General features: G+C 47.6%; 1 protein-coding gene across 1 annotated transcript in view; it reads left to right on the top strand.

The window, feature by feature from the left end:
• TMEM35B (transmembrane protein 35B) overlaps window positions 1-12022 on the top strand; it is a 43903-nt gene extending 31881 nt beyond the window's left edge. The window contains exons 2-3 of the mRNA XM_075334032.1: window positions 6819-6999; window positions 11600-12022. Coding sequence (XP_075190147.1) covers window positions 6819-6999; window positions 11600-11730 — 312 coding nt within the window. The 3' untranslated portion in view covers window positions 11731-12022. The remainder of the gene's footprint in view (window positions 1-6818; window positions 7000-11599) is intronic.
• Window positions 12023-12732: the final 710 nt, after the last annotated feature.

Below are 12732 nucleotides of genomic sequence, written 5' to 3'. Positions count from 1 at the left end.
GTTAGGATTATGTGTTTTAAGGTTTTTTGTTTTTTTTTAATTGAATTTAAAAAAAAAAAATCGACATGGGCTTTGCCCATCAAGCACGCAAGCATTTCTTCATCGTTCCTTATGGGAGACCCAGACCATGGGTGTATAGCTTCTGCCTCCGGAGGACACACAAAGTACTACACTAAAAGTGTAGCTCCTCCCTCCGAGCATATACACCCCCTGGATGACAAATCCAACCAGTTCAATGCTTTGTGTTCAGGAGGTCACACACACACATGCATTCTCTGAATTTTGATTTCAAAGATTTGGAAGAAAAGCGGGTCCAATCTGGACTCCCGGCATGTCCCTTCTCACCCCACTGTGTCGGCGGTGCTGTTAAGGTTGATTTTACAAGGCTGGAGCCTTACATGCCGCGCTCCTTCACCATCCCCTGAGGCTCTGGCTTGAAGTGGGAGCCATCACGGTTCTCACTGCTTTGCAGGAGACCAGTCTCCATCTGCAGCCCTTTCAGGATCCTGCCGGACGGAGCGCTCACCCCCCAGGGACCTGGCACCTGCGTCTCACAAGCTAAGTACTGAGACGTTATTACCACAGAAAGTGGTCTTTCCAGGGGTCCCTTGTACTTTATATATTGGGGAGAGTGTGTTATATGACTGTGTTAACATTTCCGGCCGGTTCTCCAGTTTTCACTGGAGAACCGCGCCGATGGTGCCTGCACGCTGGCCGCATGTTTAAATCTAGGCCCCGGCTTCGCCTGAGGCCTAGTTTCGATTTCACTGCCCCTGCATGTCAGTCATGCAGAGGGACAGTGCGGCTCCGCCCAGCGGCTGTTCAGCACGGGGAACGGACACTCCTCACTGAGGAAAGATTCCCTCCCCTGTATACCTCATTTGCCCTCCGGATCCCGCTCTCAGAGTAGGCCCCGCCCCCTCTCCTCGCTCCGGCGCCATTTTATCAGCGTTCTCAATGTCTGCATAACCACATTGTGACAAATGGGGGCCTGGGCTGGGGGATCTGGAGGGCACAGAGATGTCTCTATGTTAAACGGTCTGGCAAGCCACAACCTCCGGTTGTGCAGCTGCTTATATACTCTGTTTATATACTCTGCTGGGGGTCATTTTGGACAGAGCCCCCACTTCTGCAGCATGTCTCACATCAGAGCAAGGCTGCAAGGCTGTTCTTAATATGCACTGCATGTAGACTTGTACTGCCTGTACCGAGCACATAACCACATTGTGATGCTTGCTCTAACATAGTGGTCCCTCAGCCTGGAAGCTCATCAGTGGTCCCTCCGGCTGCTCCGGCTCCGGTGGCTGAACCCCCGGTTTGGGTAGAATCCCTCTCTCCAGGGGACAGCTGTCCCGGACACTGCTGAGCATGCATCAGCCCCCTTCTCAGGGCGCTTCTGCTGCTACGGCTCGCTCAGCAAAGCTCACAGAGGATTCTTCATCTGGTCTCAGACCCCGTCCTCCTAAAATGGAGACGCAGGGTCCCCTTTCCTTCCTCGTCCCGCGGCTCTGATTCACGAGCTGACTCGCAGGACGAGGAGGATGCCTTTACTAGGGGCTCGGACGCTACTTCATGTACCCCATTGATCTGTCCGAAGGTGACGCAGATGCTAATGATTTGATTGCGTCCATTATATTTGTACTGGACCTCAATCCGCCTGTATCAGGGGAGCATCCCCCTCTGGCAGAAAGGCATCAGTATACCTTAAGAGAACAAGGAGTGTGTTCCTTAACCACTCCAGTTTTTCAGCCCACTGTGACCAAGCCCAGAGCCTATCCTGACAGACGCTTCCCAAAGCGTGGTTCTGATGACTGTTTTCCCCTTCCACCAGAGGTGGTCAAGGAGTGGGCTCATTCACCAAGGGGGGAACCTCCGGTGTCTAGACTTTCAGCCCGGACAGTTGTATCAGTGGCTGACGGCACCTCTCTAAGGATTCCACTGTCCGCTAGGTTGACCTTCTGGCCAAATCTATATATGAGGCGGCAGGGGCCTCGTTCTCCCCATCTTTTGCAGCAGTGCGGGCTCTCAAAGCCATCTCTGCTTCTCTGGAGGAGATGCATTCCCTCACCAGGGACTCTATGCCCGAAATGGTTGCCTTAACTTCCAGGCTTCAGTCTTCTCATCCTATGCCATGTCTGCCATGCTGGAGACTGTCACCGCACTGCGGTGGCCTCGGCTACTTCCCTCGCTATCCGCAGGCTCCTGTGGCTTCGAGAGTGGAAGGCAGATGCTTCTTAAGAAGTTCCTTGCTGGGCTCCCTTTTGCTGGGACCAGTCTATTCGGTGTACAACTGGATGAAATTATTAAGGAAGCTTTTGGCAGGAAGAGTACTTCCATGCCACAAACCCAGGAAACCTGTCCAGGGCAGGAACCAGTCGAGGTTTCGTTCCTTTCGTTCCTCTAACTGGGCGTCCTCTAAGCCCTCGGCCTCGTCCACTAACTCAGCCAAGGTCCGTAAACCAACTGGCGCATGAAGCCGCGTCCTCAGAAGTCCGCAGGAGCTGCTGCCACCAAGGCAGCCTCCTCTTGATTATCTGGCCGCGCCAGCAACGTCCTTTGGTCGGTGGCAGGCTCTCCCACTTGGGCGACGTGTGGTTTCAACACGTCTTCGATCAGTGGGTGTGGGATACCATCTCCCACGGCTACAGAATAGAATTCTATCCAGCCCGCCAAACAGATTTTTTTTTTCTGTCAACTCCCCCCTGCTCCAAGGCCGCCGCCTTCTCACAGGCCGTGGCATTCTTGCAGGCCAATGGAGTAATTGTACCAGTTCCCGACTGGGAACGGTTCTGAGATTTCTACTCAAATCTCTTCCTAGTCCCCGAAAAGGACGGTGCCTTCCGACCTGGATCTCAAGCTTCTCAACAAGCATGTTCAGGTGCGGCATTTTTGCATGGAGTCTCTGCGATCAGTCAATGACCCAAGGAGATTTCTTAGCATCCATCGACATCAGAGATGTCTATCTGCATGTGCCAATCGCAGTTTCACACCAGCGTTCGCTACGTTTTGTAATCGGAGAGGAACATTTCCAATTCGTGGCTCTCCCCTTCGGGTTAGCCACAGCCCCTCGTGTATTCACCAAGGTCATGGCAGCAGTGGTTGCGGTTCTGCACCTCCAGGGGTTGGCAGTGATTCCTTACCTGGACGACCTTCTAATCAAGGCTTCATCCAGTGCAGACTGTCAGCGGAGTGTCTCGCTCACTCTCAGCGGAGTGTCTCGCTCACTCTCGCCACGCTTGTTCAATTCGGGTGGCTTGTCAATCTGCCCAAGTCCACTCTGACCCCGACCCAGGAACTTACGTACCTAGGGATGCAATTCGAGACTCTGCTGGCACTTGTGAAGCTGCCCTTAGTCAAACAGCAGTCCCTTCATCTGGCGGTTCGCTCTCTGCTGAGGCTCCGCCGTCATTCCATCAGGCACCTCATGCAGGTGCTGGGTCAGATGGTGGCGTCAATGGAAGCGGTTCCCTTTGCCCGTTCCATCTGCGTCCCCTGCAGCTGGACATTCTCCGCTGTTGGGACAAGCGGACCTCTTCCTTGCACAGGCTGGTGGCTCTGTCGCCACAGACCAGGAGCTCTCTTCAGTTTTGGCTTCGGCCCCTCTCTCTGTCCCAGGGACGCTCTTTTCTGGCCCCGTCCTGGGTGATTCTCACCACGGATGCCAGTCTATCCGGCTGGGGAGCAGTGTTTCTCCACCACCGAGCACAGGGCACTTGGACTCCGTCCGAATCAGCCCTCTCGATCAATGTGCTGGAAATCAGAGCTGTGCTCCTAGCTCTCGTAGCTTTTCACCACCTGTCGGCGGGCAAGCACATTCGAGTCCAGTCAGACAACACGACAGCAGTTGCCTACATTAATCACCAGGGCGGAACTCGCAGCCGCCTAGCCCTGTTGGAAATTCAACGCATCCTTCAGTGGACGGAGGACTCCAAGTCCACCATATCCGCAGTCCACATCCCAGGCGTAGAAAACTGGGAGGCAGATTATCTCAGCCGTCAAACCGTGGACAGCGGCGAGTGGGCCCTGCATCCGGCAGTGTTCCGGTCAATCTGCCGCAAGTGGGTCACTCCGGAAGTGGATCTAATGGCATCCCGGCACAACAACAAGGTCCCGGTTTACGTGGCTCGCTCCCACGATCCTCAGGCCTTGGCGGCGGACGCGCTGGTTCAGGATTTGTCCCAGTTCCGTCTGGCCTACGTGTTTCCCCCTCTAGCTCTCTTGCCCAGAGTCCTGCGCAAGATCAGAATGGAGGGCCGTCGGGTCATACTCATCGCCCCAGACTGGCCCAGGCGAGCTTGGTTCCCAGACCTGCTCCGTCTGTCCGTAGAGGTGCCGTGGCATCTCCCGGACCGCCCTGACCTTCTCTCACAAGGTCCGTTTTTCCGCCAGAATTCTGCGGCTCTCAGATTGACGGCGTGGCTCTTGAGTCCTGGATCCTTACGGCTTCAGGCATTCCTTCCGAGGTCATCTCCACTATGACTCAGGCTCGGAAGTCTTCCTCGGCCAGGATTTACCACAGGACTTGGAGAATTTTCCTGTCCTGGTGTCGCTCTTCCGGCCATGCTCCTTGGCCGTTTTTCCTTGCCGACCATCCTGTCCTTTCTACAGTCCGGTCTGCAGCTAGGACTATCCCTCAATTCCCTCAAGGGACAGGTCTCGGCTCTGTCAGTGTTGTTCCAGCGGCGTATCGCCCGACTGGCCCAGGTGCGCACCTTCATGCAGGGCGCATCTCACATCATTCCGCCTTACCGGCGGCCTCTGGATCCCTGGGACCTTAATCTGGTCCTCACGGCCTTACAGAAACCCCCCTTTGAGCCTCTTAGGGAGGTTTCGTTGTTTCGTCTTTCACAGAAAGTGGTCTTTCTGGTGGCCATAACTTCTCTCAGGAGAGTCTCTGATTTGACTGTGCTCTCTTCGGAGTCACCCTTTTTGTTTTTTTCACCAAGACAAGGTGGTTCTCCGTCCGACTCCGGGCTTTCTCCCTAAGGTGGTGTCTCTTTTCCACCTTAACCAGGACATTTCATTGTCTTCCCTTTGTTCGGCCCCTGTGCATCGCTTTGAGAAAGCGTTGCATGCTTTAGATTTGGTGCGGACGCTCCGGATCTATGTGTCACGCACCGCTGTTCTTAGGCGGTGCACCTCTCTTTTTGTGCTGACCACAGGTCAGCGCAAGGGTCTCTCGGCTTCTAAACCGACCCTAGCTCGTTGGATTAGGTCGGCCATATCCGATGCCTACCAATGTTCTCAGGTGCCTCCCCCGCCGGGGATTAAGGCGCACTCGACCAGAGCTGTCGGTGCCTCTTGGGCTTTCAGGCACCAGGCTACGGCTCAGCAGGTCTGTCAGGCTACCACTTGGTCTAGTCTGCACACCTTTTCGAAGCACTACCAAGTGCATGCTCATGCTTCGGCAGATGCGAGCTTGGGCAGACGCATCCTTCGGGCGGCTGTCGCCCATTTGTGAAGTTAGGTTTCGTCTACTTCTCAGTTTTCTGTTTATTTCCCACCCATGGATTGCTTTGAGACGTCCCATGGTCTGGGTCTCCCATAAGGAACGATGAAGAAAAAGAGAATTTTGTTTACTTACCGTAAATTCTTTTTCTTATAGTTCCGACATGGGAGACCCAGCTCCCTCCCTGTTGCCTGTTGGCAGTTTTCTTGTTCCGTGTGTTTTTCACCGGCTGTTGTTGTAGACAGAGGTTCCGGTTATTCCGGGTTTTACTCTATCTCTACTTATGGGTGGATGTCCTCCTTCAGCTTTTGCACTAAACTGGTTGGATTTGTCATCCAGGGGGTGTATATGCTCGGAGGGAGAAGCTACACCTTTAGTGTAGTACTTTGTGTGTCCTCCGGAGGCAGAAGCTATACACCCATGGTCTGGGTCTCCCATGTCGGAACTATAAGAAAAAGAATTTACGGTAAGTAAACAAAATTCTCTTTTTTACTGCTCACTCATCCCTGCTCCTGACTACACAGCCAGCAAAACAAGTAATCAGATCATCTGACTCCAGTGTCCGCAGATTACTTGTTCTGTGTCCCCCTGCATCCATCGCAGTGTGTGAGGTCAGCTGAGTTCGGCCGGCACTGTAGTCAGCTGATCTGACTACTTGTTCTGTGTTCCGCTGCATCCATTGCATAGTGTGCGTGCTGGAGTTCAATAGTGCAGGCCAAACTCAGCTGACCTCACACGCTGCGATGGATGCAGGGGGACACAGAACAAGTAATCGGCCGGCACTGGAGTCAGCTGATCTGAACTCAGCTGAACTCCTGACCTTTATAGCCCGCACACGGCCACACGTGATCGGCAGCAGGCAGTGACTGCTGTTATCCTGCATCCATAGCAGCGTGTGCGGGCTGTGATATCAGGAGTTCAGCTGACTCCAGTGCCGGCCGATAAATTCTGTGTCCTGCTGCATCCGTTGCAGCAGCCATAAAAAGTAGAAGTAGAAAGATCCGGTAAAATAACGTACGGGTGAATTCCGGTTGCATGCGTTGTACTTTGAATGCACAGGATCCGGTCAAATGCGGTTTGCGGTATTTTAGCTACAGACAAAAAAACGCTGATGTGAAAGCAGCCTAATCTATGTTACATCACCATTACAGCTGTGTTTACTTTACATTATAAAATTGTGCTGACAGGTTCTCTTCAATTGTGCAGGCACAATCGCTAATAATAATATAATAATAAATAATAATAATCAGTGACTTGTTAGTACATTAACCATATTAAAAATATTTTGTGTGAAGTACCCAAATAGATATGTATTGCAGCTAAAATCTATACAAGTGTCATTATTTTATTTCTCCTTTTTTATATACAGAAGTCCCAGTTTGTCCAGTTCGCTGATGTGTTCCCACTTAAAGACTTTGGTTTTAAACCTGACCCGTATCAATACCTGCAAGCAGTGGGGTGGATAGAGTTGGTAGCAGGAATATTGCTGGCATTTGGTCCTCGGATTCTTCGAGAGATTAGCAACCTTGTGCTTTGTATTATCATGATTGGTAAGTCTGAATTATTTTGTTTACTTACAAGTAAAATATATCTTTGTACCGTGTTAGCCAGTAGAGATAAAAAAATTGTTTAAAAGAACAGAGAGTCCTCAAGAGGTATCAACCACTGAGGACTCTCTGTTCTTTTAAACAATTTTTTTGTTTACTTAACCATTTGAGTCCTTTTTGCTTTAACCCTTTACTAAAACCAAGTGCCCCTGCAATTCGTTCTTCTTTAATGTTGGTCATTTAATATATTGAATGGAAAGTATTTTATAGACTTTATATTAATGGTTATAGAGAAACCTGCTAATTTGGTTTTGGCAGCCTTAAGGAGGCTTTACACGCTGCGACATCGCTAATGCGGAGTCGTTGGGGTCACAGAATTTGTGACGCACATCCGGCCGCATTAGCAATGTTGCTGCGTGTGACACCGATGAGCGATTTTGCATCGTTACAAAAACGTGCAAAATCGCTCATCGGTGACATGGGGGTCCATTCTCGATTATCGTTACTGCAGCAGTAACGATCTAGTTCGTCGCTCCTGCGGCAGCACACATCGCTATGTGTGACGCCGCAGGAACGAGGAAACTCTCCTACCTGCCTCCCGGCCGCAATGCGGAAGGAAGGAGGTGGGCGGGATGTTACGTCCCGCTCAGCTCCGCCCCTCCGCTGCTATTGGGCGGTCGCTCAGTGACGTCGCTGTGACGCCGCACGGACCGCCCCCTTAGAAAGGAGGCGGTTCGCCGGTCACAGCGACGTCGCCGGGCAGGTAAGTATGTGTGACGGGTCTGCGCGATGTTGTGCGGCACGGGCAGCGATTTGCCCGTGTCGCGCAACAGATGGGGGCGGGTACCCACACTAGCGATATCGGGACCGATATCGCAGTGTGTAAAGTAGCCTTTAGGCTATGTTCACAAAACGTTTTTGGTACAAGTCAGTGGCTCCATCAGAGTTTTTGTCTGAAGCCTTCAAAAAGAGGATTCAGGTATATTTAGCTACAGTACCATTGATAGTCACTATCTGCTGGTAACTACCGCATGTGAATCGAAGCTCGGCCCACGGCTATTACCTTGTTAAATGCAGCCATAGTCTCTGACAGCGGCATTTACAGCATTTCTCCTGCTGTCCCATCGGCGCCCTTGCGACGTGATCATGGGGTGCCGATGATTTTCAGTGATAGGCACAGGGGTCTTCAGTTAACCATCTACTATCTTAACAGTACTCATGTGAATGCCAGCTTATGGCATGAAATCTCATCATGGCATCTGTACTATGTGGAGACAAAAGTGATGGAGCAATCAGAGAAGAGGTGACCTACACTACCGTTCAAAAGTTTGGGGTCACCCAGACAATATTATCTTTTCCATGAAAAATCATACTTTTATTTATCAAGTGAGTTGCATAATGAATAGAAAATATAGTCCAGACATTGACTAGGGTAGAAATAATGATTTTTACTTGAAATAATAATTTTCTCCTTCAAACTTGGCTTGAGATCTAGTGACTAGGCTGGCCAGTCCATTACAGATAGAATACCAGCTGCCTGCTTCTACCCTAAATAGTTCATGCATAATTTGGAGGTGTGCTTTGGGTAATTGTTTTGTTGTAGGATGAAATTGGCTCCAATCCAGAGCTGTCCACAGGGTATGGCATTGCAAAATGGAATGAGTCTTTCTTATTCAAAATCCTTTTTACCTTGTACTAATCTCCCACTTTAGCAGCACCAAAGCAACCCCAGACCATCACATTACCTCCACCATGCTTGACAGATGGCGTCAATCACTCTTCCAACATCTTTTCAGTTGTTCTGCGTCTCACAAATGTTCTTCTGTGTGATCCAAACACCTCAAACTTCGATTAGTCTGTCCATAACACTTGACCATATTAATCTTTTCCTTTTATTAGCCAGTCTCAGATATGGCTTTTTGTTTGCTACTCTGCCCTGAAGGCCAGCATCCCGGTGTCTCCTCTTCACTGTAGACGTTGACACTGGCGTTTTGCGGGTACTATTTAGTGAAGCTGCCAGTTGAGGACCTGTGAGGCATCAGTTTTTCAAACTAGAGACTCTAATGTACTTGTGTTGTTGCTCCCACTTCTCGTTCTACTATGGTTAGATCCTATTTGTGCTCTCCTCTGAAGGGAGTAGTACACACCGTTGTAGGAAATCTCTAGTTTCTTGGCAATTTCTTGCATGGAATATCCTTCATTTCTAAGAATAGACTGTCGAGTTTGACATGAAAGTTCTCTTTTTCTGGCCATTTTGAGAGTTTAATGGAACCAACAAATGTAATGCTCCAGATTCTCCACTAGCTAGTCCGTTTTATAGCTTCTCTAATCAGCAAAACTGTTTTCAGCTATGCTAACATACTTGCACAAGGGTTTTCAAGGGATTTGTAAACCTCCATTAGCCTTCTAACACATTTAGCAAACACAATGTACCATTAGAATACTGGCGTGGTTGTTGTTGGAAATGGGTCTCTATACACCTATGTAGATATTGCTTTAAAAAACAGATGTTTGAAGCTAGAATAGTCATTTACCACATTAATAATGTATCGAGTGTATTTCTGTTTAATTTAATGTTAGCTTAATTGAAAAAAAAATGTGCTTTTCTTTCAAAAATAAGTAAATATCTAAGTGAACCTAAAATTTGAACTGTAGTGTGTGTGTTTTATATATCTCACACACACATCATACACATATTGTATATAGTCTGCACACACTGCTCACTCAAAGTTAGGGATATTTGGCTTTTTGGTAAAATTTCAGGGTGATCCTAAAATGCACTCTAACCTTTTCGGGTGAACTTAATGTGACCTCTGAACTTTTGAATGGGCATGTCTTAACTGTTCAATATTTCAATACTTTTTGCACAACATATTGACATCATGAGGCCAAGACGACACCTAACAATTGATCAACAATACCCATTGCGAGGCTTCAATCAGGATGTTTTAAGACGAAAGTGGCCACTGAGCTTACAGTGTCATCAGTAGGTTGCAAAAGAGAGAGACTGGTAGAGTCACAGAAATGCATAGAAGTGGACGTCCTTTGACCATGTCCCACACGGATTACCACATCCCACACTGATGATCACTTCATTGTGTACAATGAAGGTGAGGTGAGAGGCAGCAAAGTGTCACATTGGACCATTTGATACTATTTACATCAGCATGATCTGCGTGCTAGATGACCTGCAAGGATAACTGACCACACCACCAGGCATAGGCATCATCTTGATGGATGAAGGACTTGTGGGCCTCAGTGCTTTTCACTGATGAAAGTTGATTCACACTGAGCAGAAATGATGGCCACCAATTATGTTGGAAACGTCAAGTAGAGCTCTATGTATCAGACACTGTTGTCACCAGATGAGCCTTTGGTGGTGGTTCAGTGTGGGTAGGTGATTTTAGTCAATACAGTACTGCCTAACATTTAGTAACAAACCCCTTACTACTTGAATAACATTAATACTCCAGTCATTGTGCCTCTTCATGAACAAATTAGGCCTAATTTCATCTTCATGGATGACACTACCCCAGCTCATCAAGGTTGCATGAATAGGGGATGGCTGCTGGAGACTTGCGTGCTTCAAATTGGGTGGCCTGCACTTTCTCTAGACCTGAATCCCTTAGAAAACATATGGGATCTGCTGAGCTACGGTGTGGAGGCTCGTAACACTGTAACCCAGAACATCATTGACCTGAGGGACTTTCTTTAAGAAGAGTGTAGTGCCATGCCTCAGCAGACAATAACTCCACTTGTGAACAGCATCAGATGTCGTTGTCAAGCTGTAGTTTATGTTCAAGGTCACTTGACAAGTTGAGGCATTGACATTATTTTTGGGGCATACCCAAAACTGTCGGCTTTTTTTCAATAATTTGTTTGCAATGAAGAAATTGCCCTTGCATGATTTTTTTTTTTTAAAGCTTCAATTTCCTACTTTCATGATAAAATATCACTGTTAAGTGAACTTTTTACTGTTTATATAAACTTCACCCGAAAGCCAAATATCCCTAACTTTCTGTGACTAGTGTAAGTATATGTGTGTGAGATATACTGTATATGTAGTTTCAAAATGTTAACAATGCAAACAGTATGTATTGCAACAACAAGGTTGCAAAGGTTTTGAGACAGCTCACTGGTTTTAGCAATCATGAGAGGTTTCTTGTGTAGCTTCTTGGGAATGAGACACCTTTCTTATAGGCCATCAGTTGAACCAGGTGATATTTTTCACTAAGAGGCAGGATTATTTTCTAATTACTGATATACCTCAGTTTGTGTCATTAATATCCATGGCTTCTTGTAGCTCTCTGCATTTGTTCAATACTTTTTCCCTGTGTCATTTCTCATTATTACACATCTCTAAATTTATAGACATGACATTTATTTTAGGATTTCCTTTCCTGTGTGGATTGGATGGGTTGTTACCGAGATCTGGTGGGAAATTCATGTCAATTGCACCTTAAGAAATATATTTATTTAGAAAATTAGTGATGTGTTCAATACTTATTTCACCAGTTTGTATATGTTTTTAATCATTGGGAAACTACGTCAACATCTTTAGTATATGGATTTTAATAATTTGCATTGTTTTGCTTTCTTTTAGGTGCAATTTATACACTTTTAGTTCTGAAGGAACCAATTGCAATGTGTGCTCCAGCTACTGTCTCTTTAGGCCTTCTTCTGCTGCTTAACATTCGTGGGCATGGCAAAAATTCCAAATCAAAAGCTGAGTGAGAAGAATTAAGTGTCGCATTGATCAGCGTTGGACCAATCACCTTACGAAAACCTAAATCTGTGTCGCATTGGGAAAACTTTAAGAAAGTGGATACTCTTCTGGCTGTCTTTGCTGACTGTTTTATTCACTTGTTATGTGTAATTTCAAGTTGTTCTGTGATAAAAAAAATATATATCTCAGGTTTTACCTTACATGTAAGAAAAGCTCTGTAGTGCCTATGGCAGTGAGCAGCTATCTGTCTATAAAGAATAATCTTTTTTTCATTAATAAATATTATTTTCCAACAGATAACGTAGTATTATTTATTAAATGGGGAGTAATGTCTGCTCACTCGAAAAACTTGGGTGCTCGAAAAAAAGAAGTCAAATAAAGGTAGATTATTTTTGGCACACCATGGGTGAAATAATGGAAGTCCAAAGAATGATATTTGCAATATAAGTCCACTTTTTTTATTTCTCAAGCAGAAAAAAAATGTAAAAAAGGAGAATACAGATGTCCAGAGACCGTTTCGGCCTTTTTGGGAATTTATCAAGGTGCTTTATTTACAGGTGATACAAAACATTAAATCAAAGAATATAGTATACCGTATTTTTTGGACCATAAGACGCACTTTTTTCCCCCCAAATGTTGGGGGAAAGTTGGGGGTGCGTGTTATGTACTGAATATAGGGCTGCGGGGAATGAGGGTGCTCCGGTGGAGCGGGTCATCGGGGGCACGAGCATGCTGTAGCAGCCTGCCATGACCACGTGGACCCGCTCATTTAATATGCACGCCCATCATCTCAGCGCTGACAGGTGGGCGGGGTGATGGGCGAGGGATCAACAGCCGGCCCGCATGATCATTCCTGGCAACTGCAGCCTGGAGTGATCTGTATTCACTGCCCCCCGCACATCATCATCAGTGTGGGGGGCAGTGAATCAGTACACATTACTCACCGTTCCCCTGCAGCACCGCGATCTCCTCCTGTCTCCTCCGGTCAGCTGACTTGCGTGGAGACTAGC

Source organism: Anomaloglossus baeobatrachus, chromosome 2, assembly GCF_048569485.1.
Source record: "Anomaloglossus baeobatrachus isolate aAnoBae1 chromosome 2, aAnoBae1.hap1, whole genome shotgun sequence".
NCBI lineage: Eukaryota > Metazoa > Chordata > Amphibia > Anura > Aromobatidae > Anomaloglossus > Anomaloglossus baeobatrachus.
The sequence above is the reverse complement of the archived record's forward strand: the minus strand, read 5'-3'. Positions and strand labels throughout refer to the sequence as shown.